The sequence below is a fragment of the Pleurodeles waltl genome, chromosome 3_1 (assembly GCF_031143425.1).
Source record: "Pleurodeles waltl isolate 20211129_DDA chromosome 3_1, aPleWal1.hap1.20221129, whole genome shotgun sequence".
In the NCBI taxonomy this organism is placed as follows: domain Eukaryota; kingdom Metazoa; phylum Chordata; class Amphibia; order Caudata; family Salamandridae; genus Pleurodeles; species Pleurodeles waltl.
In genome coordinates, this window is record NC_090440.1 from 1,771,291,705 (window position 1) to 1,771,319,268 (window position 27,564).

The 27,564-nt window shown below is 45.8% G+C and overlaps 1 protein-coding gene across 9 annotated transcripts in view; it reads right to left on the reverse strand.

The window, feature by feature from the left end:
• Nucleotides 1-27,564, reverse strand: part of FTCDNL1 (formiminotransferase cyclodeaminase N-terminal like) — a 534,412-nt gene that overhangs the window by 502,025 nt on the left and 4,823 nt on the right. For 5 of the 9 annotated variants that reach the window (XM_069225764.1, XM_069225763.1, XM_069225765.1 and 2 more), the window contains exons 2-4: nt 12,265-12,306; nt 12,114-12,158; nt 6,757-6,801 (exon numbers count right to left, since the gene is read on the reverse strand). In XM_069225764.1, coding sequence (XP_069081865.1) covers nt 6,757-6,801; nt 12,114-12,158; nt 12,265-12,297 — 123 coding nt within the window. In that variant the 5' untranslated portion in view covers nt 12,298-12,306. Of the gene's footprint in view, nt 1-1,554; nt 1,740-6,756; nt 6,802-12,113; nt 12,159-12,264; nt 12,307-27,564 lie in introns of those variants that run through there. The other 4 variants (XM_069225760.1, XM_069225759.1, XM_069225761.1 and 1 more) reach the window with 3 other exon arrangements.

Sequence of the window (27,564 nt, forward strand, 5' to 3'; positions counted from 1 at the left end):
AGTACGATCAAAGTGCATCATAAAAAAACACAATGAAAACATATGTTTTTTATAATAATAATATTAATAATAATAATAATGATAATATGTATTGTGTAGTTAATTAAAACCATTACAAAATGACAGACACATATTAATAATAAAAAATTCCCGGTCAAGAGAAAATACACAAGTTTTTTTTTTGTGTTTTTTTTTCAATTGACAAAATGCCGGTGCATGTGGAGGACACTTATGTTGGCTAAAACAATAAGCCTGATTAACTTTCAAAGTTGTGACAATAGACAAAACCGAAGACTTGCCTGCACCCCATAAATACAAAGTGCAACGGGCAGTGAACATACCCGCTTTTGCCAACCAGTGGAGGGGCGCATAGAGACTATTGTACAAAACAGAAGCTTGCGGCTAGGTTAAAACAGACCACATGCTAAAAAGGCTTATTAATTCACACTTGCGCAGAGTGCAATATCAAAATGGTAGCAGCAGGTTTTCATAAGTCGGCACTGCCGCCGTTGGGCCGTCCTATGACAGCCTGTTATTCTCTCCCAGGGCAAGCACTTATGCCACAATAGGTCAAAGGGAAGGAGGAGATCTGCAATAATAGTGCAAAATAACAAGTAAAAGGTAGCAATGGCGGGGCCTATAAGGTGCTAGACCAGGGGCTTGTGTCATGCAGCACAGGGGTGGCATTAAAATAACATATATCACAAAAGGTCTGCGACAGCAGCTGGTGAGGGCTAAGTGCAAAGTACAACAATTAAAATAGCAACAGAGTTACAATAACATTTCATAAATGGGCACGGAAGTTTACCGATAAAAAGTTACACATCACAGCAGTGAATGACTAAAATGTCATAGGTACCACACATAACAAGCACTTTCAATGCAACGGGTCTCGCATTTGCTCGAGTTAAAGCTATTAGCATTGTAAAGAAAAAATAAAACTCTGTGCGATCGCGCTGCGTGGAAAATGAACAGATAAAGTAGTCCGGACCCCAGGCTGAAAACATCGAGCCTTGCATGTTTTTACTAGTTTACCGTGCTATGTGGGTGGGCTAACAGTGGTGGCTGGTGACTGAAAGCAGTGGTAGGGCAAATACAAGACGGAATTGCACCTTGTGAGAGAGCCTCACTACCCACGTATTTCCATTCACCTTCTCACCCACTGCCTTTGGTCACCTACCCATTTACTCATCCACATTGTCATCCACTGCCATTCACACAACTCTTATACACAGACACCCATATTTTCTCAGCCACTCTGTCAAGCCCTGCAAACACATTCAAACAAACACACATTGCCTCACCCATCCAGTATCCAGCAGTTTCAGTGATAAAAGGTACACGTTTATTTGAGCTGCAGATTACATGTTTAATATGACATATCATGTCATTAGTCTGCAGAAGAAATAAAACAATAACTAGCCATGATAAATTACTGGAACCATTACTGCCTTTGAGAGACAAAATCACCTACAGAGGCAGTGAAAGGAGAGGAGAGCTGAGAGAACAGATTCTTTTCTAATTGTCTGTGAAAAAGATAGAGCTCCAACTTACTTGTGTGCAGGGGTGTCTTTGGCATATTTATGACTTGAGTTCTTCAGGTCACACTCCTGTCTCCCAGAGAGCCCTGGCTGGAGTTATTTATTGTATTTATTCCATTTCTCTGCCACAGACTGGGGATTTTCTTTGTGCAATGCCACATTCTTTTAATAAAATGTGACCTCTGGTACGAAGACCCTTCTGATCACACCCCACCATTTGAGTAAATAGGAAAGGGTGGAGAATAATATTGGAGTGACATGAAGTTTTCAGAAACCCGGGCTGAACAAAAAACGCTCCAAGCTGTTTACAATCAGGGCTTCTGGTGGAGGAGGAGATAAGCCAGGGACGTCACTGCCTTCTGAGAAAACATAAGGGCTTTGCGTGGGCATGCCCTGTCAGCCCTACTGTGCAGCTTTCAGCCACATACTGACGCAGGCTCAGTGGGGCTTTTCAAAGTGCACAACTTTCACTCCGAAACTTTTGTGCAGAAAATGTTTTACTTTCATCATGTAATTAAATTTATGCTTCACTAGAGAGGCCAGAAAAGGCTAGGGGCGCAGCCCCTTAGTCCTTGAACACCAGCCGCCACTGCCGGCTAAACACCGGCAAAGGCATGAGGTATGCATGTCTTTCACAAATGAAAGCAAGCGGATTTTAAAAGGCAAGCCCACAAACCAATGTAAGTGACTGACGTGACACGGACGTGGTTTGAAGCCCAACGAGAGATTACAGAATGGACGGAGCGCTTTGCGCTCGCACATAAAAAGGTGTCACTGCAATCCAGAGCATTCACAGCAGTTTCTTAAACTTACCCATGATTCAGAAAAAATAAGAGCTTTTAAGGAGGTGGCTCCAGTGGGCAGTCCAATTAGGGGCTCAGGCTGATACTGCTCAGTGGGGCGCCCAGAAGGCAGGGTTTGTCAGCTGCTAAATCTACAAACTTAACCAACAAAATATTAAAACCAATGTTATCAGGGTTATGGGCATCAATAATGGCCTGCCAGCATGAGCGAATGCCCAGTTTCTTCCATTCTTGCTTCAGGAGAGGTTTTCTTTCCTCAAATAAAGCAGGGCAGCTGCAGACGATGTGTTCAAAGGATTCATCATACAGAACACATCCCCTGCACGTTATTGATTCCTAAAGCCAGCTCCACCTAGCTAAATGTTTTAGGAATGGCCAGTCCCCAAGTCTGAGGGCCATGATTCTTAGTTTTTTGTGTTTTGAATACATGCAGGACAGATAGGTTGAGGGAAGCACTTGATGATAGGATTTGATGACCGACCACCCATGCGCACGCTTTGCTAAATCGTCCATGTCAGCCTGACGAGAAAGGAAGTGCACAGACTTTTTAATACATTTCTTAATGGCATTTTGACACATGTTAGAGACCCAAAGCTCTTTAAAGTTCAAGTAATAAAGGTAAACCTCAAAGTACAGATGTTGAAGCTGTCAAGAGCCATCAGTTTGAATCTCACCCCACAATAGGGCCTCTAGACATCCTTTCTTGGTGAGTCTGAATTTGTGGCAGAGATTTAAGAAAGCTCATGCTCTAACTACCTGCTGTTCGAGGAAGGCAAATTCCAGCCAGATCTGAGCAGCTGAGGAAGATCTCAGCAAGCGAAGGGCAAACTTGTATATCTTCGTGACATATTTATTCAGGAGTTTACAATCCCTCCCTAGTAAATTTTCACTACTGGGGGCCTGGCCAACCATCATGGCGGCCTGGGCGTGATTCACAGCAGCTCCGCATTACACTGCTAAAACGAAGACACAGGCTCCTTCTATAAAACAAATGTGTGTCCCCCCCCCCCCCGAAGACTGGGAACAGTAAGTGGAAGATCAGGGGGGCCTTCAATAGCCCGAAAAGCTTCCAGAGGGGATAATGAGAGACTGAGGCCCAAACCGGCCACAGGCCGTACTTGCGGAATGGCAGGCACGAAGACGAGTTGAGCATGAGAGAACAGAAAACAGCAGTGAATCGACAGCCGACGCAAGGGACAGATGACCCAGACCTGGAGTGGTGAAGACTACGCAAAGTGACGATAAGGAGTCGAGCAGGTGGGGAGAGACGGAGCGTTACGAGCGTGTCTGACCCTAACATGGCGGATGCCCAGAGGGGCAATCGAGTAGGCTAAAGACGGGCATAAAGGAGACGCTGGGGAAAATCTTTCACATGGGGAAAGTTGTCCAGACATCCTTGGAAAATAGAGCGACCTGCTGTAGTCACTCTGCAACTCCATCGCCTGTCTCTAAGATCCAGACTTAGGTGTTTTACCTAAAGAGACCACCAGGTCCCCACACGCCTGGAGGAGCCTGCGATCCCCGAACGACCCCGAGATGGGGATCAAAGACAGCTAACCTGAAAAGAGAACCCCCCAGGAGCCTTTGAACCAAAGGGAAAAGCGCAACAGAGCAAATGCCCCATTTGAAATTTGTCTTAAGCTGAAGAAAGGTCTTCGCAGCGGCTACCGGGGACTAGATAGTCAACAGTGAAGAACACCCGAACCCAACAGCCTCTATGCCACCGAAGTAAAGCCAGTCAAATTAAGTCACTGGTTACTTCACCCAGTCACCAGAGCAGACCTAATAAGCTACTGGGAACAAAATGGCACTGACAAAAGAGGACTTTCTAACCTCACGCAGAGACTTTAAAACGGAACTCAGGGAGGAACTACGTACAGATCTCACTGCATCTCTAGATACACTGAAGGCAGATATGAAGGCCTGACTGTCCTCACTCCAAACATTGATGCAACTGGGTCGCAAACCTTAGACCTGGAACCTAAGTACATAGAACTCGATAAGCGCGTGGTCCCACTAGAAAATGATACCAAACAGATTTGCAACCAACTACAGATAGCTATCCTCAAGTGAGAAGATTTGGAAAAACGTTCTCAGCGAGATAACATCCGAATTAAAGGCCTGGAGGAAGGAGCCGAGGGGACGGACTTGGAGGCATTCGTGGTGAGGCTATTCTGAAACCTGCTAGGAGAATACCATCCAGAGTGAAACTGGTGCGGGTCCACAAGGTAGGCCTAAAGAGAATAAGAGATGGTAGCTGAGTCAGGGACATCTTAGCCAAGTTACACCCAAAGAAAAGATCCTCCTAGACGCCCGCAAACGAGACTCGGTCTCCTTCCAGGGAGCTTCTTGCTCATTATTTCAAGATGTAATGCCCGCCACTCTGATGAGGAGAATGCGATTCAAGGCTGTCATGAACTCTGAGAAAGGAACGGGTAAGGTATAGATGGACATATCCATTCGGCATAGCCTTCGAGCTCCACAATAAGTCACACCACTTTACGGACCTGGAGGAAGTGGTGACTCATCTAGGGATCAATATCCCAAACACCAGTGAAGAAACTGAAACAAGGAACAACCGACCTACGGATCAGGCACGCGCAACAACAAGCGGACAGTGGCAAGAGCACGTAAGGGACGACAGTTGGGCAAGTAAAAATTCGGGAGATAGTTCTCTCGTGACATCCAGAGCTAGAGGGTAGCCCAGAGGGGAACATCAACTCCAACCGGCTAGAAACAGAACTGCAAGGAGTGGATCTGACCAGGGAGCTTCTTGGAGGGAGAGTTGGACCCACATAGCTATTGCTATCAGATTAATAATATAGACCGCCTCTAGTCCTTGAATGTCCCCATAAACTGCAACCTGTGTCTTGTTAAGCATCTATTTGGTTCTATGGAGTGAACAAGCGGAACTGGACCGAAAGTCCCCAGAAACATGTCACAAAGGATAAACTTATTTGTTTGTGAGGAGCTTTGTCTCCTAAGTATTTTACAGTTATTAAGTTTTATATGGTGTAATATGGCATGTCTGGTGCGGAGGGATGAAAAGGCAGGGGGTGGTTTGGTGCAGAGGGAGGAGCAAGGGGCGGAGGCACTGGGTGGGATCGGCCCACTGTCCCAATTCATAAATTGCAGGCCCACTACAATTTAGAAGGAAGACCTTTCCCCTACCAATGACAGTTACTGTAGGTACCTGGAACATGAAAGACCTCCTCTCCCCCCATAAACAAACTAAATTTTGGATATATATCCTGGATCGTAGGTTTGACAGAGTGGCCCTACAGGAAACTCACAAGAAAAAAACTGGGACCACAGGTTAAAACATAAAACTCATCCCTTGATTTATAGATTGTCAGCCACATCTAAACGTAATGGTGTTGCCTTGAAGTACCATTCCTCTCTTACATTTCACACATCCCAGGTCAGGACAGATAAAGAGGGAAGGCTGTTGATGGTGTAGGGAACCATGCGGGCCGTTGCTGTACAACAGCTGTGATCTATGTGCCAAATGTGCACCAGACAGAATTCCTAACTGCTTTTCTCAGTCAGATAGCGAGGTTTGCAGAGGGAGAGTGTGACGGGCTGCTACAGCAACAAGCGGGCCCGTCGGGGTTCGACGACCTGGCTTCTGCTGTCACTTCTGACCCGGAAGTGCAGCGTCCTTCAACCAATCCCCATCCACATCCATGGCACATAGAACAGAGTGAGAACTTTCGCGTCATGCCCCGGCTTCATAACACAGACGGTTCGGAAGAAAAGCGAGCAGACGTGTGGCATCGAGGGAGCTGGAGACTCGCGGTGGAGAAAGAAGAAGACCAGGAAGACAGCGCTGCAAGTAGGACCGAAGACCCGACAGGAAACCCTCCCGACAGCGTGTATCCTCGAACCAGCGGGAAAAGCATGGCCTCTTCAGGTGCGTGCCTCTCATAGGGAAGAGGGAGGGGTGGGGGGGGAAGCACCGAAAGGGAAATACAAGGGCGCATAGTGAGAAAAGGGGTGGGAGAAAGTGTTGTTGAATTGATACTTGTATTATTCCAGACATAATTCTCAGGGTACACTTGTGTATTTGCCGTAATCCTGGTAACCACATCAGGCGATAGAGACAACCAGGAAGGTATATTACCAATACTATACAGACTCCGGTGGGGTTTAAGAGAGACGCAGGAGCACAATAACATCATCCCATCACGAATAAGGGGCTGAGACAGCTACAAGGTGAAGGAAACAGACATAAGTGAAAGGAAGAGAGAGACAGAGAGAGAGAATAAAAGAAAAAGAAAAGGAGAAGAAAGGAGACAGCGAGTACAAGAATCTGAAGCACAGAAAAGAAGACAGGACCAGGGATAGGAGAAACAAAAGGGGGGTGGGGGGAAAGAGAAGAAAGGGAACTAAACAGAGGACAATTCACTTACCTGTGCCTTTTTCACTCTTTTTCCCACATGCGGCTCCCGGGAGCCCTAAAAGAGAAGACAAAGAAGAGATTCTCAGAAGGACAGGCAATCAACCACAGAGGACAAACGAACATTTGTTCAGCATTATTTCATACCAAATAAAGAAACTTACCAACGCATCTGACCACTGGCTATCTGTCCTCATTGTGCCACCCTGTCACAAGTGGGATCTATCACCAGCAAAGCCCACAACAAACAGGGACCGCAATGGAAGAGAAACCTACTCTCGCCAACATGATAGCCCAGTTGGCAGAAGGGCAGAGACACCTCCAATTGGTATGGAGGAGCAGTTGAAAGAAGCCAAGGAGGAAAGGGAGGCTCTGCAGACCTCCCTGAAAATCCTGGCCCCAATCATGGCGAATAACCAACTGGTACATGAAACCACGTTGGGCACATTAACCGATACCATCGCACATACCAAGGTACACCCTAATGTCCCGAGTAACGTCCTTCAGAAATATCAGGAAAATTAGGATCCTGACTCATTTTCCACCAATTTTGAATGAGTGGCGAGTTCTGCTAATTGGCCCATGGACAAATGGGGACAATACATCACACCCCTTCTTACGGGCCATCTTCAGGCCGCCTACCAGGCGGTGAACCCGGGAGGCATAACTCCCTGTAATGAAGTAAAGAAGGCTATTTTGGAACAAATTGGTGTAGATCAAGAAAGCTACAGAGTAAAGTTTCGGCAGACAAAATGGATGTCGCAAGAAAACCCTTGCACTCTATATTATCGTGTCTATCATGCAGGGGGAAAATAGCTACACCCTACTGAGACAACCAAGGAAGAAATGTTTGACGCCATTGTACTCAAACAATACTTGGAAGCCCTCCCAGCCACCACCCGTAACTGGGTCAGACAGCATCTGGATCTGACCAATTGCACAGCAATAGATCTTGCATGTGCCTTCCACCGGGTGCCGGAGTTCCGAGGGGCTCATGCAAAACCCTCTCCCTCGGCTTCCCGGCTGTCAGCGGGGAAACCCATACAGCCCTGCCAGATGACTGGTCCGGGTTCTGAAAAGTTAGCCCCTGTACATCCCTCGTCCACGAGGGAGGCCCTAACCGGGCCGCAATGTTTCCATTGTTCTGAAAGGGGACATATCGTCCCGTCACTGCTCCTTAAAAAGGGACCCTGAAGAACCCATGGAAATAGGTATGACAAGGGGACGCGTCCTGTGGTCTGGATGCAATAAAACGAAGTACACTACAATCCTGAGACTCGATGGTAAAAAACTGAGGGTGTTGATAGACTCTGGGTGTAGGCAAAGCGTGGTGAAACAGGATCATGTACGCCCAGAGCAATGGATTCCACACACTCAAGTCCTTATCACTTGTGTTCATAGAGATCAGAAACACTATCCCGTAGCCACAGTCTACATAAATTGGAGGGACCAAGAAGAATGCCTATCCGTGGGTGTTATCCCTAAACTGGGCGAAGACATGATTATTGGAACGGACTATGAGGGTTTTGCTCACCTGTTAGCTAATACTACTCGGGATCACGTAGCCGATACCTGGTGGGAGGAGGCGCCCTTTGGTTCCATCGACATAGAGGAACCCCAGCTCAGGCAGAGACTCAGTAAAAAGAAAAGGAGAGAACAGAGGCAATACCATTATAACTACAGAAAAGGACCATTCCACCCTCCCGATGATACACCCACTGCGGTACTGACAGCAGCCAGTAGTTTTCGACAGGCCCAAAGGGAAGATCCAACCCTGAAGCACACCTGGCAACATGCCTTAGCTCCCACAGAGCTCTCGGTAGGTCCAACATTTGCCATGACCAACGACCTGCTGTATCGAATCTGTCCTAATACTCCTGAAAAAGCCCCTCAGTTAGTAGTACCTCAATCATATAGAGAACAGGTGCTCCACTTGGCCCACAGGGATACTGGGGAAGGGCACTTGGGAAGGGAAAAAACCAAGGCTGTGATACTAAAAAGGTTCTATTGGCCAGGAATATACAGGGACATAAGGAAACATTGTCAGGAGTGTCCGAAATGTCAAATCATAAACCCATCCCCTCACCGATCGGTTCCCCTACAATCCCTGCCCATAATAGAAACACCGTTTACCCGGGTGGGACTAGATCTCGTCGGACTTTTGACCCCGTCCAGCAGAGGCCACCAATATTTGTTGGTGTTAGTCGATTATGCTACAAGATATCCGGAGGCTACTCCTATAACCAGCATGAACACCAAAACCATAGCTCAGGTTATGATCGATTTTTTCTCATGAGTAGGATTTCCTAAAGAAATCCTTACTGATCAAGGGACCCCTTTGATGTCCCGACTCATGGCTGAGATATGTCATACCCTGGGAGTAAAACATATACGTACGTCGGTATACCATCCACAGACGGACGGTTTAGTCGAACGCTACAACTAAACCATCAAGACATTGTTACGAAAAGTAATTAGTGAGTCGGGGAGGGACTGTAAAAGAAGTTACCCTTAGTCATCTATGCCTTGCGTACCCATATACAGTCATCTATCAGTCACAGCCCCTTTGAGTTATTGTTCGGTAGACAACCTCATACCCTACTCGAGATGTTAGCAGAACAGTGGGAGTAGTCTGAAGATGAGGAAAAGGATCTTTTAACCTATACCAAAGATCTTAGAGATAACCTACATTCCTTGTGGGAAGAAGCCCACAGTACATTAAGGGAAGCACAGGCCAAACAGAAAGCACACTATGAGGTACAAAGTACTTCTCGAAAACTAAAAGTAGGAGATAAAGTACTGGTATCATTACCCACCAGTGAGAATAAACTGTTGGCACGTTGGCAAGGTCCATATAATGTATTAGAACAAGTGAACCCAACAACCTATAAAATCAAGATACCAAGGGGAACAGGTAGAGAACAAATCTATCATATTAATCTGTTAAAAAAATTGTACAATCAGAGAGAGTCACACACATCCATGTACATCACGACAGAAGGCGATCACGAAATACACTTGTATCATCTCCAGTTAGTGGTCAGGGAGAACACCCCATACCCCAGATAAATAACTCCTTAAACCCCGAGCAACAGAAGCAGCTTGAACACCTAGTTCATTCCAACCTGGACGTGTTCTCTAAAATACCCGGCCGAACTTCATTAATTCAACGCCCCATTCGTACGATTGGCGATAAAGTAGTTCGACAATGGCCGTAGAGGATTCCCGAAGCCAAACGACAGGTGGTAGAACAAGAGGTGAAAACCATGTTAGATGCAGGTATAATTGAGCCATCATCCAGTCCCTGGGGTTCTCCTGTCGTCCTAGTGCCAAAACCGGATGGGAGCACCAGATTCTATATTTACTTTAAGCAAGTCAACGCAGTGTCCCACTTCGACTCCTATCCTATGCCCTGCACAGATGAACTCTTGGAACGGTTAGGCCAGGCCACATATATGTCCACCTTGATTTGACAAAAGTGTATTGGCAAAATCCACTCAGAATGGAAGACCGGGAGAAGACAGCATTTTCCACTCCCTCTGGTCTTTATCAGTTTACCGTATTACCTTTTGGACTCCATGGGGCACCTGCAACCTTTCAGCATCTGATTGATATGATCCTTAGGCCATTCCAGAATTATGCCGCTGCATATCTGGAGGATATCGTGGTCTATAGCGCCACTTGGGAGGAACATCTTGAGCACTTACATCAAGTGATACACGCATTATGGCACGCCAATCTCACCGCAAACCCTCAAAAATGTAAATTGGGTCATACTGCCATCAAATATCTGGGCTATGTTAAAGGGGTAGGGCGAGTTCGACCCCAAGTGGAGAAGGTCCAAGCTATTAACCACCTACCTCTTCCCCGTCATAAGAAAGACGTCCGAGCCTTCTTAGGCATGGTAGGGTATTACCGCAGATTTATTCCCCGGTTTTCCACACTCGCTGGACCCCTCACTGACTTATTAGGGAAATCCAAGTCAAACCGCTTGTCTAATATCTCTCCCCAAGAAAAGCAGAGTTTCGAATTGCTCAAATCCCTCCTAATCTCAGAACCGGTGCTCTGTTGTCCAGACTTCAATAAACCTTTTTTCGTTCAAACTGATGCCTCTGATGTAGGCCTGGGGGCTGTGCTGTCACAGGCAGATGAAGAGGGGTCCCTACATCCTGTTGTGTACATCAGTCGTAAGCTATTACCCAGGGAACGCCACTATCCAACCCTTGAGAAGGAATGTTTGGCGATCAAGTGGACTGTGGAGGCCCTGCGTTATTATTTGGCCGGGCGGCCTTTTACATCAATCACGGACCATGCTCCTTTGACCTGGCTAGCCCACCATAAAGACACTAATGCATGGGTTCTTCGGTGGTTCCTCTCACTGCAGTCTTTCTCCTTCCAGGTTCTTCATTCCCCAGGATCGCGCCTACTCAATGCTGATTACCTGTCCAGGTAACCTGGTGACGCGTGGCTCTATCAGCCACTTCCTAGGGAGAGTGACTGTGACGGGCCGCTACAGCAACAAGCGGGCCCATCAGGGTTTGACGACCTGGCTTCTGCTGCCACTTCTGACCCAGAAGTGGAGCGTCCTTCAACCAACCCCCATCCACATCCGGGGCACATAGAACAGAGTGAGGATGTTCGCGCCATGCCCTGGCTTCATAACAGAGACGGTTCGGAAGAAAAGCATGCGGACGTGTGGTATCGAGGGAGCTGGAGACTAGCAGTGGAGAAAGAAGAAGACCAGGAAGACAGCACTGCAAGTAGGACCGAAGACCCGTCAGGAAACCCTCCCGACAGCGTGTATCCTCGAACCAGCTGCGCAGGAGGCGCCCAATGCTGACTCCGGCCACGCTTGTGGGAAAGCGTGGCCTCTTCAGGTGCGTGCCTTTCATACGGAAGAGGGAAGGGGGGGAAGAAAGTACCAAAAGGGAAATACAAAGGGCGCATAGTGAGAAAAGGGGTGGGAGAAAGTGTTGTTGAATTGATACTTTTATTATTCCAGGACATAATTCTCAGGGTACACTTGTGTATTTGCAGTAATCCTGGTAACCACATCAGGGGATAGAAACAACCAGGAAGGTATATTACCAATACTATACAAACTCCGGTGGGGTTTAAGAGAGACGCAGGAGCACAATAACATCATCCCATCATGAATTAGGTGCTGCGAAAGCCACAAGGCGAAGGAAACAGACATAAGCGAAAGGAAGAGAGAGATAGAGAGAGAGAATAAAAGAAAAAGAAAAGGAGAAGAAATGAGTCAGCGAGTACAAGAATCTGAAGCACAGAAAAGAAGAAAGGACCAGGAATAGGAGAAACAAAAGGGGGGGAGAGGAAGAAAGAGAACTAAACAGAGGACAATTCAGCTACCTGTGCCTTTTTCACTCTTTTCCCCGCATGCGCCTCCCAGGAGCCCTAAAAGAGAAGACGAAGAAGAGATTCTCAGAAGGACCGTCAACCAACCACAGAGGACAAACGAACATTTGTTCAGCATTATTTCATACCAAATAAAGAAACTTACCAACGCAGCTGACCACTGGCTATCTGTCCTCATTGTGCCACCCTGTCACAGAGAGATAATAGTATTGGGAGATTTCAATCTAGTATGGAACCCTGACTTAGATAGTACCCACCTACAGAGGTCGCAAACAGGTATATTTGCTTGTTCCCTGCGGCACGAAATCACACAGCTGTGGCTCCTACACTTGTGGCATGTATCCCACACCACCACTAAAGACTACACCTTCTCCCATTCACATAGGACCTATTCCCAAATAGACTACATATTTGTTAGCCAAACACGACAGCAGGACATTTGCTCAGCCACTATCCACTCTATCACGATCTCAGATCATGCAATGGTAGAGGTCACCTTGGACTGGCTAGGTCCGAGACCAGCTTTTCGTAGATGGTTCTTCTCGGCCCCACTGACAAGGGATTGCACCCTCCGTGATGAACTTAGACTAGCTATCAGAGAATATTTCCAAAAGAATGACCTGCAGGACACCACCCTGGCCAATACTTTGGATGCTTTTAAAGTGGTGATAAGGGGATGCATATCACTCATGACCACCCTTACGAGACAAAAGACCAAAGGGTGATTAACACTGCGGCAGAACTCCTGAAAGTGGAAAAAGCCCATTAAAAAACTCATACCCTTGCCCTCCAGGGAAGATGATGGCACTCAGGGGTAAAGTTACAGCTATTTACACCAAACGAGAGCTGACCTTACTTTACTGCACCTCAGACAGACCACATACGAAAAAGGGAACAAAGTAGGTACACATTTAGCACGATAACTACGTAAGAAACAAGAAAAAGATTATATAGTGCCAATTCAAACCACACTAGGGAAACTGACTCATACAAAAGAAGGGAAAGCAGGGTCCTTGAGAGCTTTTTACAGGGTGCTTTATTCTAAAGACCCAGGACCTGGACAAATGCACCATGACTACCTGGCTAACACTACACTTCCTAAACTTTCCTTGGCACAACAGGAAGAGGTTGACGAGCCCCTTAGACCAGATGAGGTTCAAAAGGCTATTGATTCTCTTAAACTTAGAAAATACCCAGGCCCAGATTGCTTGACGGCCAATTTTAATAAAACCTTTGGAACCAATTTGATCCCTTATTTGACCACTCTCTTTATTTCCTTCGCAGACACGAAAGCAGTCACTCCATTGATGGGTGAAGCTCTAATAACTGTAATACCCAAAGCCAGCAAGTATTTGACAGCATGTTCCTCTTACAGGCCGACAGCTTTACTTAACTTAGACGCTAAAATATACCCTAAAATACTAGCTAATAGACTTGAAGACCTCATGCTAGACTTGATCCATTCAGATCAGTTGGGCTTTTTTAAAGGTCGCGAGACCCATGACAACCTTAGGCGTGTGATCCACCTAAAAAAAAAAGTGACTAAGAAAAAGATACCTGCAATACTCTTGGCCCTCGATGCTGAAAAAGCTTTTGACCGAGTTGACTGGTGGTTCCTGTTTCAAACACTGAGACAGTTTGGGTTTAGTTACAGGATTAGGACACAACTACAGGCCATCTATGCTCACCCTTGCTCGAGAGCCCTTGTCAACAGCCTAGCCTCCGAGTACTTCTTGCTGAAGCGGGGTACGAGACAGGGTTGTCCTCTTTCCCCTCTTTTGTTTGTTTTAATTATTGAACCCCTTGCGTCAAGAATTTGAGTCCCCATCTATTCATGCCATACCTTTTGGGCCACTGATTCATAAACTCTCACTTTTTGCAGATGATGTGCTCCTTACGTTGACTTCCCCCCCGCGTCGCTGCCAGTAGTGCAAGTTGAACTGAAGGAATTTGAGCAAGCGGCAGGATTTAAGGTTAATCTCACTAAGTCCTTCCTACTCAACCTGACGGTCACACCAAGGGACGTGGGGAGATTGATCATCAATATACCCTTTCGCACGGCAAAAAAAGAGATTACTTATCTAGGGGTCAACCTCACAGCGAGGGTAGAGGACCTAACAAGGCCAACTACCCCCCACTCCCACACAAGCTTAAACAAGACTTGACAAAATGGACCCCCCAATACTTAACCTGGCTAAGCAGCATAAATGTTATCAAAATGACGGTCCTGCTGTGTCTTCTATACCTATTTCAATGGCTTCCAGTGGAAGTCGGCAGGCAGTTCTTTATAACTCTGCGAACAATGATTACAGAATTTCTCTGGCAGAAGAAGAGGGCTACCAAACAAACTTTTGACTCTCCCCACAACGAAAGGAGGGTTATTACTTCCGAACTTCCCCCTTTACTATAAAGCAATGCAAATTATAGTGATCACTGAATGGTCACTACAAGAGTCAGCCAAACACTGGCTTCATATGGACAGAGCAATAGTGGGGAAAACAATATGGGACTTACTCTGGAAATCTAGGGCTACTCGCCCCCAACGCATACCTGAGTACCCTAACTAGAACGACATTGAAAGAATGGGATGAGGGAGACCATTAAACACAAATTGATGATCTTCCCTTCCCCACATACCCACTACACTTTAATAAAGATTTCCCGCCAGCCCTTATCCTAGGTCCCTTTGACGCCTGGAGGGAGGGGATTGTCTTACAATTTCGGACTTGTTCCACTGCTATGAAGCCCTTACGTTTGAGAACTGTCACCAGAACTTCAACCTACCGGCAACCGAGTTATATCATTACAACCAACTTATGCACTGGGTATCTAACCCCACGATTAGACCAGCGGCCACAAGGGAACTGCTCCAGCTGGAGACGTTTTTGCGGAGGCAGGGAGGATCCAAGGGGACCATTTCTTTCCTATATTCTCTTTTGGGCTCCTCGGGCGCAGCCCCTACGCTAAGATACAGGAAGTTCTGCGACCAATACCTGGGGATGGAGATATCCACAGAGCAATGGCGGACCCTAGCAAGAGATCTCACAAAATTTAATCGATCACTTTGTATACGGGAAGCCCACTATAAGGTCCTCTATGCCTGATACCTCCACTCAGCTAAGCTACACAAGAATTTCCCAGATTAGTCTGATAAATTCTGGAGAGGCTGTGGCCTGCTGGGAGATTTCCGTCACATATGGTGGGATTGCCCCACAATTAGGCCTTACTGGTCTGAAATACTTGCTCAGATGAAAGACATCTTTGGGTACCCTCAACCACATTCGCCAGAATTTACACTACTGGGCCTGCAGGACCACACCCTCAAACACCAAACAGCTGGGGACTGATCAGTCATGTGGCTTTGATTGGGAGTCGCTAAGATGTCTCTGGCTGCAGCTTGGAAGGGAACGACTGCCCCTTCATTATCACAATGGCATGCTCGCCTTTGGCAAGGTATCACCGTGGAGCGTTTGACAGACAAAATTACAGATACACAAAGATTTCGAATTTATATTGGGCCCGCTGGTACAATATCTATCTGTGGGCCTCCCTTTATTCTCTTGCACCACACGCGCAAGAGTCCTACATATGTTTCAGATTTGAGACCCTTCACCCGCTGTATCGCCACAACCTAGACCTTCCACCACACAATATCCAACAAAATATAACCACATCACTACCCATTGTAAACAACTATTATATGCTCCACCTCGACATGCCAAATTTGTTAGATTCTTATGTTTTCTTCTTTCTCCCCTTTGTAGTTTTTTCTTTTTTGAGATTTGTACTGTTCGAACTATCATAGGCTGGACCAAATTATACCACTTCCCCCGCTTTTCAAATTTCTCTGTTTGATTAGCGGTGAAGGGGGGGGGTGGATTACAGTACAGCTCCTGTTTGCTTTTAGAATGATATGGCATTGCAAATGATTAGTGAAATGTATAAGGTAATTTATTCCATAGGCAATCTCTATGCAATACTGAGTTGTGCAATAGCCCAATTCAGACCGAATGCGTCTCGAAATACTGCATTACAATCTATTTCTTTGTAACTGTTAAAATCAATTTAAAAAGTTTGAGAAAAAAAATTCACTACTGTAGGACAAATATTTTTTCCCTTATTACATTCATGAGAGGGAGAGGACTTGCCCCCAACAGCAACTTGATACTTTTGAGAGGGACATCTGGAGGGCAAAGGCTTTGATTTCAACTTCCTTCATTTGCCTGACACAGGTGCACTTTGCGTCAGTGATGACCCCTAATTATTTGTATGACTGTTCCTTCGTGATCTTGTCATTGGTAAAAGTGCCAGCAGCCCTTCTTGCTGGATTTCCTGCCTAGTGTTACCATTTTAGTTTTCCTTAAATTGACCTTTAGGCAGCTGGCAATTACATAAGAGTGCAGTGTGTTTAGAAAACGCTACAGCCCAACTCTTGTATAGCTAAACAGGGCTAGATCATCTGTATAAGGCAAATTGCTAATGTGTTTGCCTCCTATCTTGGGGCAATGGCTGTTGATAGCATTAAGGTTGCTGGACAAGTCGGAGATGAACAAGATAAAGACAAGGGGGGCTAGCACACACCCCTGCTTTACCCCCCCCCCCCACAAGGTTGTGATGTTTTTGGATACACAGCAACCATCACCCAGTTTGATGCGGACCCATGTATTGGTATGCAACTGAATCATAGCCTCCATTAGTTTTGAAGGGATGTTCCAATTCTTTAACTTTGCCTAGAGTGCCCCCCTTGGGACACAGACCAATTGTCATTTCAGATAGCATAGATCTAGCTTACAAATTTATCAAGGTGCCAGATTTTTCAATAAACTCTGTGTGGTTCTTCAGAATTAGCCCCTCAACTCCACCCTGCTGCAGATCTTTAAGCAGTAGACTGGCAAAGAATGTTGCTTCATTGTCCAGAAGCACTATCAGTTTGCACTGCAAGGATTACATATGGAGCCTCCTTTGTAAATAGGTTGAATAATGGCCCCACGCCAGGACTCCGTAATTACTCAGCTCCTCAGACAATAGTTAAAAAGCAGGGAAAACGTACTTGCCCAAAAAGGAATATCCTGCTTAAAAAAGGCCTGGGGAATGCCACTGGTCCCGGGGGCCAGTCTGATCTGGCCTTAACCAGAACCTGATGCAGCAGCTAGTCAGAGATGGCGGCGCTTGGGGATTCCGACCCCCTTACCGCCAGCCTGGTTCTGGCGGTTTTGACCGCCAGAACCTGGTTGGCGGTAACGGGTGTCGTGGGGCCCCTGGGGGCCCCTGCAGTGCCCATGCCAATTTTTATTTTTATTTTTCAGCAGTACTTGATCCTGTCGCTCGAGCGTTGCCTGGGTGTTTTCGTTCAGTTGCCGCAACAGCTGTGTCAATACGTCAGATTGAAGGGATAGTTTTGTCACATAAGCTGTTGGTGTTGGTACCCCATGCGGTTGATGCTCTTTTAAATCAAACAAAGACACAACATTTAACTAGCGCTCGCCTGACAGGACATGAATTGACATTGCTGGCTCCTCACATTACACTGAAGAGATGTGCAACACTAAATCCAGCCACTTTGTTGCCATATCCGGTGACTCAGCCTCAGTCACAAGAAACTCATGATTGTATATTCCTTACCGAAGAAATGACAAAGGGTCGTATTGATTTACAAGATACGCCCCTTCCAGATGTAGACGGGGAATTGTGGGTTGATGGGTCTTGTTTGAAGTTGCCAGACGGTGCGACCTCAGCTGCATATGCAATCACCACAATACACACGGTAGTGGAGACAGCTCGTATACCACAGAAGTCAGCTCAAGCAGCTGAACTAATAGCTTGGACACGAGCATGTGAGCTTAGTACTGACTTATGTGTGAACATTTATACAGACAGCCTCTATGCTTTTGGAGTGGCTCATGATTTTGGTTTGCTTTGGAAGGAGAGAGGCTTTCTCACATCCCACGGGATGCAGATAATGCACGGAGAATTAGTGCATAACCTCTTGACTGCATTGACCTATCCAAAGAAACTAGCTATTGTGAAATATAGTGCACACAAGCAAGTGACCGATAAGATAGGGCAAGGTAATGCCCTTGCGGACCGCATAGCACGTGAGACTGCGATGCAGCGAAGTACTACTTCTATGTATGTAGTGAAGTCACAAGCTGAACGTTGGCATAATGCTAGAGAAGATGTATTAGATATACAGAAATCTGCTTCTGTGAAAGAACGTGAGCAATGGTCTGAAGAAGGAGAATTGGATGATGAGGGCTGTTGGCGGGATAAGCAGATGGATAAATGGAAATTGCCTATAGCTTTTGTACAACCTATGGTTCAGATGGCACATGGGCTGTCACATGTTGGAGCTTCAACAACAACGAAGTTGCTTACGCACGTTTGGGAGCATCCAGAAATTTCCAGTACAGCTAAGAGAGTAGTACAGTCTTGTTTGATCTGTTTACAATACAATCCTGGAAAAGGGACACGAACTCCTGCGGGAGGGTTTGCTCCACCAACTGCACCTTTTGAAGTTCTACAAATGGATTATATTCAGCTTGAACGCTGCAACAATTTAAAGTATGTCTTGGTGGTGGTATGTGCCTTCAGTAAATGGATAGAGGCGTACCCCACAAAGGATAATACTGCCATTACCACAGCGAAGGTGCTTTTGAAAGAATGTTTCCCTAGATTTGGTGTTTGCAGACTTTTATGGAATGATAACAGACCTCATTTTGTTGGGGAAGTTATTAAGTATGTCCTGAAAGGATTAGGGATCAAACAGAAGTTCCATGCGGTTTTCCACCCACAATCAGCAGGGTTGGTGGAAAGGTATAATGCTACTTTGAAGTTAGCGAAGATACAGGCTTCCACATCCTTAACTTGGCCAGATGCATTGCCGTTGGCATTATTGTCTATTAGGTTTGTGCCACACTCTCGAATTGGCCTTACTCCCTATGAAGTAGTGTTTGGAAGGCCAATGAACATTTGGGGAGTTCCTAAACCAAATTCTGTATATGATGTACCGTGTGTCCTGATAAATGATTATTTGGCACAGTTAACCGACAACTTGGTTTCTATTCATCAACAGGTTCTAGAAGCACTTTCTGACAGATCTACAGGTGAAGGCCATGAACTCCGACCTGGTGACCAGGTGATAATTAAGTCCTTTGAAAGATCAAGCAGCTTGGAACCAAGGTGGCGAGGCCCAGAGCAGGTGCTCCTTGCGACAAGGACAGCAGTTTGAGTGCCGAACCGAAAGAATTGGGTCCATAGTACTCACTGCAAGAGAGTGCTACCTACCTTGGTGGAACCTGCTGGGCTGACCGATCATCTTTCTACTTTGACTACGGAGAAAGGCCCTGCTATATCACCTGACGAATCTGCGGAGTTCTTCCCGGACCATATGATTATTTGAGTGTCGCAATATAATTTGAGACCGAGGAAAGACCCCGTAGTGCTGGATAAAACTGGTTGAGCTACCGCCCTGGGTTAGTGAAACGGAGAGCCAATGTGGCAAGGGGGGGGAGATCAGCCATGCATTAGAGTAGTGACACCAGTCTTGGCCCGTGGTGAAGAAATCAGCGGCTGCCCAGGGATAAGAGCTCCAACAATTGTTTTTCATTAATTTCTGAAAGGGTCGATTATCACTGTTGCTAAAATAAATAACAAACTGATCATTAGTGCTATGGGGTTTGTTGTTGTTTTGGTGGTTATAGCAATAATCACCTGGTTTGTTGAAAAGAAGGCTCCTGCTCATGAGTTTTTTGTTGCCACTACTCCAGTACCAGAGGATCACTATTACTTTACGCTTCCCTATCAGGAGCAGAAGCACCGTCAATCGTACTTCAATAATACTTTCATTCAGATGTTGCATCATACTCATAATGCTACAAATACTACTAACTGTTGGGTATGTGGAATGATACCTGCGCATTAAAAGAAAGGAGGAACAACTTTCATTCCTCTTCCTTTTTCACACAATGGTTCTTGTCAAGCTTGGTATCTGGAAAACGTACAGAGGGCGGACTTCTTTTGCGCCTTAATAAAGTATGCTACCAAGACAAAGATGGGTATCCCCAAGCCAAAGGAACTAAATGGCAATGGAAAGAGTATCAACCGGACAATGTTTCAATACCATATGTCTTCACAAATATAAGAGACTCTGACAAGAAAGAACAATTTGTGATTTCTGTTACAAAAACTAAAGCAGATTTATGTACACGTAGCATTGGGCGAATTCCAGTAGGGATAAGCGATTGTACCTTGATTTTAACTACTGAGGGTGTAAATAATAGTAGTTTTACAGCTTCACATAATACATATGTTGTTTGTGGTAACTATGGATATTACCAACTACCTGTTGGGTGGTCAGGTGTGTGTTATGTATCTTTTCTATTACCCCCTGTGTTTTTGGCCCCTGCATCATATCACTGAGATTTTAAACTGTTCAATGACATCATTAAAAATAGTTATAAAAGGACAATAAGTACAAATGAGGTAGACCAAACTGACACTAGCCTGCAACAATATTTTGACTTTAATTTAGGGTTGTTCTCCTTTGTGGGTGCTGTGTTAAACAGAAGGAAAGTGAGACAATTGACTAGGGTTGTGGAAGCTGTTACCAATCAGGCAGCTCTGGCACTTGGGAATATTACAGAGGAGCTCCAAATTGCGAGGATTGTAGCGCTCCAAAATCGTATGGTACTAGATGTGATATTAGCTGATCGAGGTGGTGCATGTCGCATCACCGGTAGTAGTTGCTGCGTTTCTATTCCAGATCACTCACCTTCAGTATATGATGCAATATCTAAATTGCATACAATTGCTGCAGAAATCAACACAGAGTCTGGTACTTGGACTTTTTCTGGATGGTTTTGGGCTCTTGTTTCCGCTTGGGGCTGGAAACTACTGACTATCCTGTGTGTAATGATTGCAATATTTTTCACATGCTGTATCTGTATTCAGTGTGGTCCAATGTTCTGCTCCATGTGTGTTACTGCTTGTATGCCTACCAAAAGAAATATTACAAAAATGAAAGCACAACACATTTTAGATAAGGAAATAACTGAAATGATGAGCATAAATATACAAGATGAATATTTAGATTATCCCAGAAAGACGAATGTCTTCAGCTAATGCTGAAAGGGTCGTCTGTTGTAATTTAATAGCGATTGGATTAAGCATTAGCAGAAGACATCTTGTATTTAGCAACTATTGTGAACATTTCGCGGAATCCATTTTGTATTCATGGCAGCCATTTTCTCTGCCATGTGCTCGCCATGTGCTCTGTCCTACCTTTCTGTTAACTACTCTTGAAAATCTATCTAGTGACAAGTTATATTTAGCATCTCCCACTTTCGCACATGCCCAGTAAGATCTGCAGCTGTTAGTAATCAGTAACAGACAGTAATGTGTCAACTAGTCCTTGAAAACTGTTAGCCCCTCTTACCTGTCGACTGTGCATTTCCATATGACCTTATATATATGTAAGTCTTGCTTCTATAATTGTACCACCTTCTTTTAGCTGCTGCATGGGTATAAAAAGGACCATGCTCTCTTAGGTCAGTGTGTTACTTCAAACATTACCGAAGGGTGCTGTTTGAACTGTAGTACCACCTCATGAGGTTTAATAAACTTTGTCTTTTATTTCAGTTTCTGTGCCAACTTCTTCCTATATGGTCTGAGGACTTTGTGCAGAGAAGGGCGAACCCATTGCACTAGTAGGCCTTGCTGAGGCTTACTTCGACACAGACAGCTTGCTTATATTGGTTGTGCACCTGCTTGAGTGCCGTTGCTAACTCGTTATTGCCAGGGTTTTTTCGAGCTGCTCTTGCGGCGAGGTTCTGGCTTTCTTCAAATAGCCATGGTGGAGAAAGACTTAGGCCCTCATTATGACCCCGGCAGTCTTTTTGCAAGACTGCCGAAGCCGCTGCCGCCAACAGACCGCCAGTGTTGGTGGTCCGAAGACAGCCATATTTGCAGTTGCTTTGTAATCTGACCCCGTCGGCCTGGCTGACGGAGGAAGAGAGGAGAATCCACTGTCAGCATTGCCATGCCAACAGGACTCCACCTGCCGTATTACGATGTGTAATACGGCAAAGTGGTGTCCTGTATGGCGGTGCAGTGCTGGCGGTGGAAGATGCCAGGACCCATCTCCTTTCAGGCGACCACCTCGCCAAAACAGGTACGTGAACTGTCCGAAAAGAGGGGGAGGGGGCGTTGGGTGCATGTGTGTGGTATGTCCGTGTATGTGTAGCAGAATGGGTGTCCATGAGTGCGTGTGTGTATGTATGTGTGCCTGGAGGGTGTGTATGTGTCCGAATGGAAGTGGGGGGAGGGGTGTCGGGGTGTCGGGGTGCGAATGCGTGTGTTTTTGTATGCAGAGGGGTGGGGATATCTGAGTGCGTGTATGTGTGCGAATGGGGGTGTCTGAGTGCATGTATGTGTGCGAATGGGGGTTTCTGAGTGAGTGTTATTGAGCAAATGGGGGTGTCTGGATGTACCTGTGCGGCTGGGGGTACGTGTCTGCATGTATGCGGAGGGAAGGTTGAGTGTCTGGGTGCGAGTGAGTAGGTGTGTGTATTGGGATGCATGCGAGTGGGGGTGCATGTGTGCAAGTTTGCGAGTGAGTGGGTGTGTGTGCAAGAGTGCAGATGGTGGGGTGTGGGAATGTATGCGGAGGGGGAGTGTGTGAATGTCTGCTTGTGTGGAGGGGGTGGGGGTGTGCATATATGCAGGGGTTGGAGGTGTGAATGAATGCGAATGGGGGTGATTATGTGTGAGTGGGGGTGTGTGTATGTCAGTGAGAGATCAGGTGGGGGTGTTAGTATGGATGTGTTCGTTGGGGGGGGTGTTTGGAAGTGTGTGGATGGATGGGGGTGTCGGCATGTGTGTGGACATGTGCCGGCAACAGGAATGGGGATTCCTGTCGCCGGGCGTCTAACAGCCACGGTTTTCGTGGTGGGGTGAACGTCACAAAAAATCTGGCAGTTCGCTGCCTCCTGATACAGCCAGCGGCCTTTCGTCTGCTGCCAGCTCAGAGGAGCTCACCGCTGGCCGCAGCGGTCCGACTAGACCGGCCGGACAGCCAGCATTGTGGCGGTTTGGCTCCAGCCACACACCACAACTCATAATGCAGCAATCTTTACTGCCGGGTCCGCGGCTGTTAGACCGCCGCCGCAAGTTTGGCGGTCTCATGACCGCCAAACTCATAATGAGGGCCTTAGTGTAGCTCCGATGTGAAGCATCGGCAGCGGTTGTGAGTGGGATTTTTTAGGAAGTTAGACCACTCAGCTATCAGGGAGATGTTGCAGATGGTAGCCTTTCCAGTAGCTGTTATTTACTCGCCCATGATTTTGCCGCATGTGTCATCTCTCCATTTGAGATGCCTGAGGTTGTCCGTAAGAATTTCCTTACTGGTGGGACAGGCCGGGGTGTGTTGAGCCAAAGACCTGAGGATGATGGTCACTCTCGGAGCAGAGGGTATACAGTAGCTTGCACTAAGGTAAACATTTCCACATTGCATATGGAATAATCGAGATAAGACTTTGATTTTCTATCTGATCTTGTCCTGTTGGGTGGAACATCCTGTAGAAGCCTTCCATTTAGAACTTTAAAACCCAGATTACTGAGCTGCAAGACCAGAAGTAGCCCAACGGATTTTGAGGGCATCCTTTAGGTCTAGTTTGTTCTGTGATGTTCCAAGCACCATCAGCCAAGTTCTCAGGTGTTTCCTCATGGAGATCTTGAAAGAGGTTCACATTAAAGTCTCCTGTTAAGAGTCAGATGAAGAATGGTCTCTGGCCAGGACACAAAGGACCAAGATAAGCTAGTTTAATTTGGCCATTTTCCCTTGAACTTAGGTTATTGTAAATGTTGACTAGCAGAAGAGAGTGATGCGGTCTGCAGTTCTGGAGTTTGATTACTTGTATACAATTCTCCTGTGTAGTTAGGGGTTCAATTCTTGCCCGAAGCTTTACAGAAATACATAATGACAGGTCACCTTTTAGTCTCCCATTTTGATGTTCTTTGAAAGCTGGTTTACTGTACTCAGGGAGGCCTGTAATGGGATGGCCGGTCACAGCCCATGTACCTTGAAGGGCTTGGATTTCAAAATTGCTCAAAAAAGCTGTTAGGTCTGTGAACCACTGCTTCTGAGCAAGACCACTGATGTTCCAGGAGCAAAAGGAGAGAGATAAATGCTAAGTGGCACAAAGGGGTGTGATTTCCTTAATTCAGTCGGAACACCTACAAGTTAGTGCTGTAAGCAGCCAGCTGCACTCATCCCTAGGTAGATCCTTTGTCTCCCTCTCTCGTTCACTGAGGGTGGTAATGGTACACCTCAAAGCATTTTTTAGGACAGAGTGGGTCTCTTGCCTGGGCACAACTGGGGCTGTATGATGTTTTGCAAGTACCGCAGGATAGCCAATTTTCTGAAAGGCACTAAGCCTTATGCCCTGGGAATCGAATGGCTCTTTTCTAGATAAAATATTTTGAATGTGTGCTGCACAGCCAATGGTTACCAGCACAGATTCAGAACTCTGAGTGCCCCTTGGGGGCAGTAACTCGACTGAGATGATGTCTTGTGATTACAGAAAGTTAAGCTCCGGCATAAACTTCATTAGCCTTAGGATGTTTCCCCTGTTCAGGATATCATGGGGTCCTTGCAAATGATATTCTAGGATGGACAATAGTTTAGTGCCGGGGGTGTTGCAGGGCTGCTTGCTTGGTGGATCCTTGGCTTCTGGTAGGACAGGGAGTAACCCAGTAAGTTTTTCATAAGCTTGTTTATGTAGGTCTGGCATTAGCCAAGACCCTTTTATTTTACTAAGAATAAATACATAATGTACTTATTTATAGTGGCTTTCAGCCAGCTGTCTTGAAGCATTGGTCTGTTGTTGTGTCATTATAATTTTCTTCAACTCCCTATATCGTATAGCATGGAGCAATGGGTCAGAACAGTTTAGTCATTGGTTCACTTCACTGCAAGTGACTGCATTCTGTTCTTTCACAGGGGGCACATCTTCATGCAAAGTAGTTCCAGTAAGTGCCAGGATCTACTATGGCAAAGTATGTTTTTAGCTTTTGAGACCAATAAAAATATTTTTGCTTTTAGCCAATGTTTTTATATATAACGGTGAGGCCCCAGGAGCTCTCCCAACAATAACATTTTGCAAAAAACATGACATAATGAAACAATCACTGACAAAGCCAAAAGGCTCACAGTCTATGCAAGACATATTGGCTTTGCCAATACCTGTTTATCTTTAGCAGTGCTTAATACTGCTAAAGAACTGAGCTGGATGAGTCACTGAAGGCTCGAATAATGAACAGAGCTTTCATGTGGTTCCCCCTTGTGCCCACCAGTGGTTGAACTGGGGGCGATCACAGGGGCATGGTGTGCCCATACTTTTTAATTTTAGAAAAACAGATTCCCTACTTTTTGTGAAAAGATAACCATCCTGGGACGGTTAATTCCGATAGCTGAAATGCTTTTGCTGCAGTGTAAGGCAGAGAGCCTCCTGTGCTGTGAAACCCAGGGCAGGACAGACAGCTAAACAAGCCTTCTTGCTAGGGCATCAGCTTGCTTAACGAAATGTAAATATTGCAAATGATTATTCTGCAACTGTAAATGGTGCTTGGATGGCAATATTGGCTTTAGCTGAAGGAATCATTTGAACATTTGTGATGACATACATTTATTCTTTTCGAGAGTTATTATAAGGAAGCTACCAGCCAAACTGAGAATGAAGAGTGTGTTTTTAAGAAACAGTTATAAAAAATGTGCACTATGCAGGTTCTGGGCATTACTAAATTCTATATTTTGGAGGCACTCTTTTATCTTAAACCTTTTTGCATTTTATAGCAGCCTATCCTATACTGTGTGTAACATATGTTTAAAATAAAGACTTACATCTTCACAGTGCTTACTGTCACAGAGTGGGTCCTTGTATCACAGTGCTTTCTGGCACAGAGGGGGACCTTGTCCCACTAAACATGTCTAAGTCACTAGCCTCCACTCCACCAACCAGGATTTGGTTATGTGGCTCTCTGATGGTGTGCATTAACTAATAGAGGTTTCATAATGCATAAAAGTGCATTTCTCACTGATTAACATAACTTGGATTTAATTTTCATTTATGCTGTGCCTTATTTTATATGTAGTTATTTGAATGCGAAAGACCGAAAAAAGTCACAGAATATTTTGTTTTTTTGCCACACCTTTGACTGTACTCCCACGCTCACTCACCTTCACCACCATAGCGTGCAGCATCACAGTTACCGTATTTTTTTTATGCACTTTGACCACTGTTGCCCAGAATGCCTCTCATTGGTCTTTCAGTGTTGTACTGCCCTCCCTTTCCCTGGAGGGGGGGGGGCGGGGGGGGAGTTGTTGTATGGCACAAGCTATCTTGCCGAGCTTCACCATTAGGAAAGTGCAGGGATGTTTTATATTTATGCATACTTTCCTCAGTGCTGGTGCACAATTGGCAGCCTAGCGCCAATGCAGACACCCTTGTAACTTGGTGCAAGGGTGCCTGCATTGCAGGAATGACTGATTATGTGAAGGAAGGCACACCTTCCTGCCCCTAAACAATCATTAATGGTGTTTTCCTCCTATGTGTGCCGCAGGATGCAGCACACAAAAAAAGAGGAAAAAAGGAGGAGAAATAAAGATATTTCTTCTTGTTAGATCACTTTTTCCGCCACCCCTAGGGTGGCAGAGGAATCTGGTGAATTCCCAACCTTGTAAATCTGGGAATGTGTCAGATTCCATGGGTGTTGCATGGGAACACCCACAGCAACACCCATGGAACGCCCCTTTAACACAGGGAAATGCATGAAAGGGTGCCATATTTACAAGGCCATGAAAAGCCAGGCAAGGTGGCTTTGCGTGGCCTTGTAAACATGAGCCGGCACACTGTCACTGGAGCATCAAATAAAAGTGACGCTTCAGAGCAGCTAGGAACTTGTAAATATGCCCCTAATAATAGTGTGTCCTTAGAGAAAGGCTGTGTCTAATGTTGTACATCAGCATCTGATTTAGCGTGTGCGCCCTTTTCCCTACTCAGAAAGGTTTTCATGTGTAGTCTCGAAGTTTAAGAAGAGACAGCTGCAGCAAATGAAGTTTGCACAGGTTATACAGGTTTGCACAGCTCACTCTTTGGAAGTAATTTACAGTATCCAGGGCCCCAATAGTGTTGTAGGCTTTTTGAAACACATGAAGCATGAAGACATGGCATCTGTGAGTTCAGAGCAGGCGGGAGGTGTGCCTGCTCTTGCTTCAGGCCATTCATTGTACTGTTTGTAAACTAATGGCTCTCCATAGCCAGCTGACTTGTGCTTCGCGTGTGTTTGATCGAGAACTGTGACCTCTGACCACATCCAATGCAGGCTGCTGTGTTTTGCAAATCTTTTTAATTGCCATCGGTTAAGTATTAAACAGCTCCCAATAATGGCC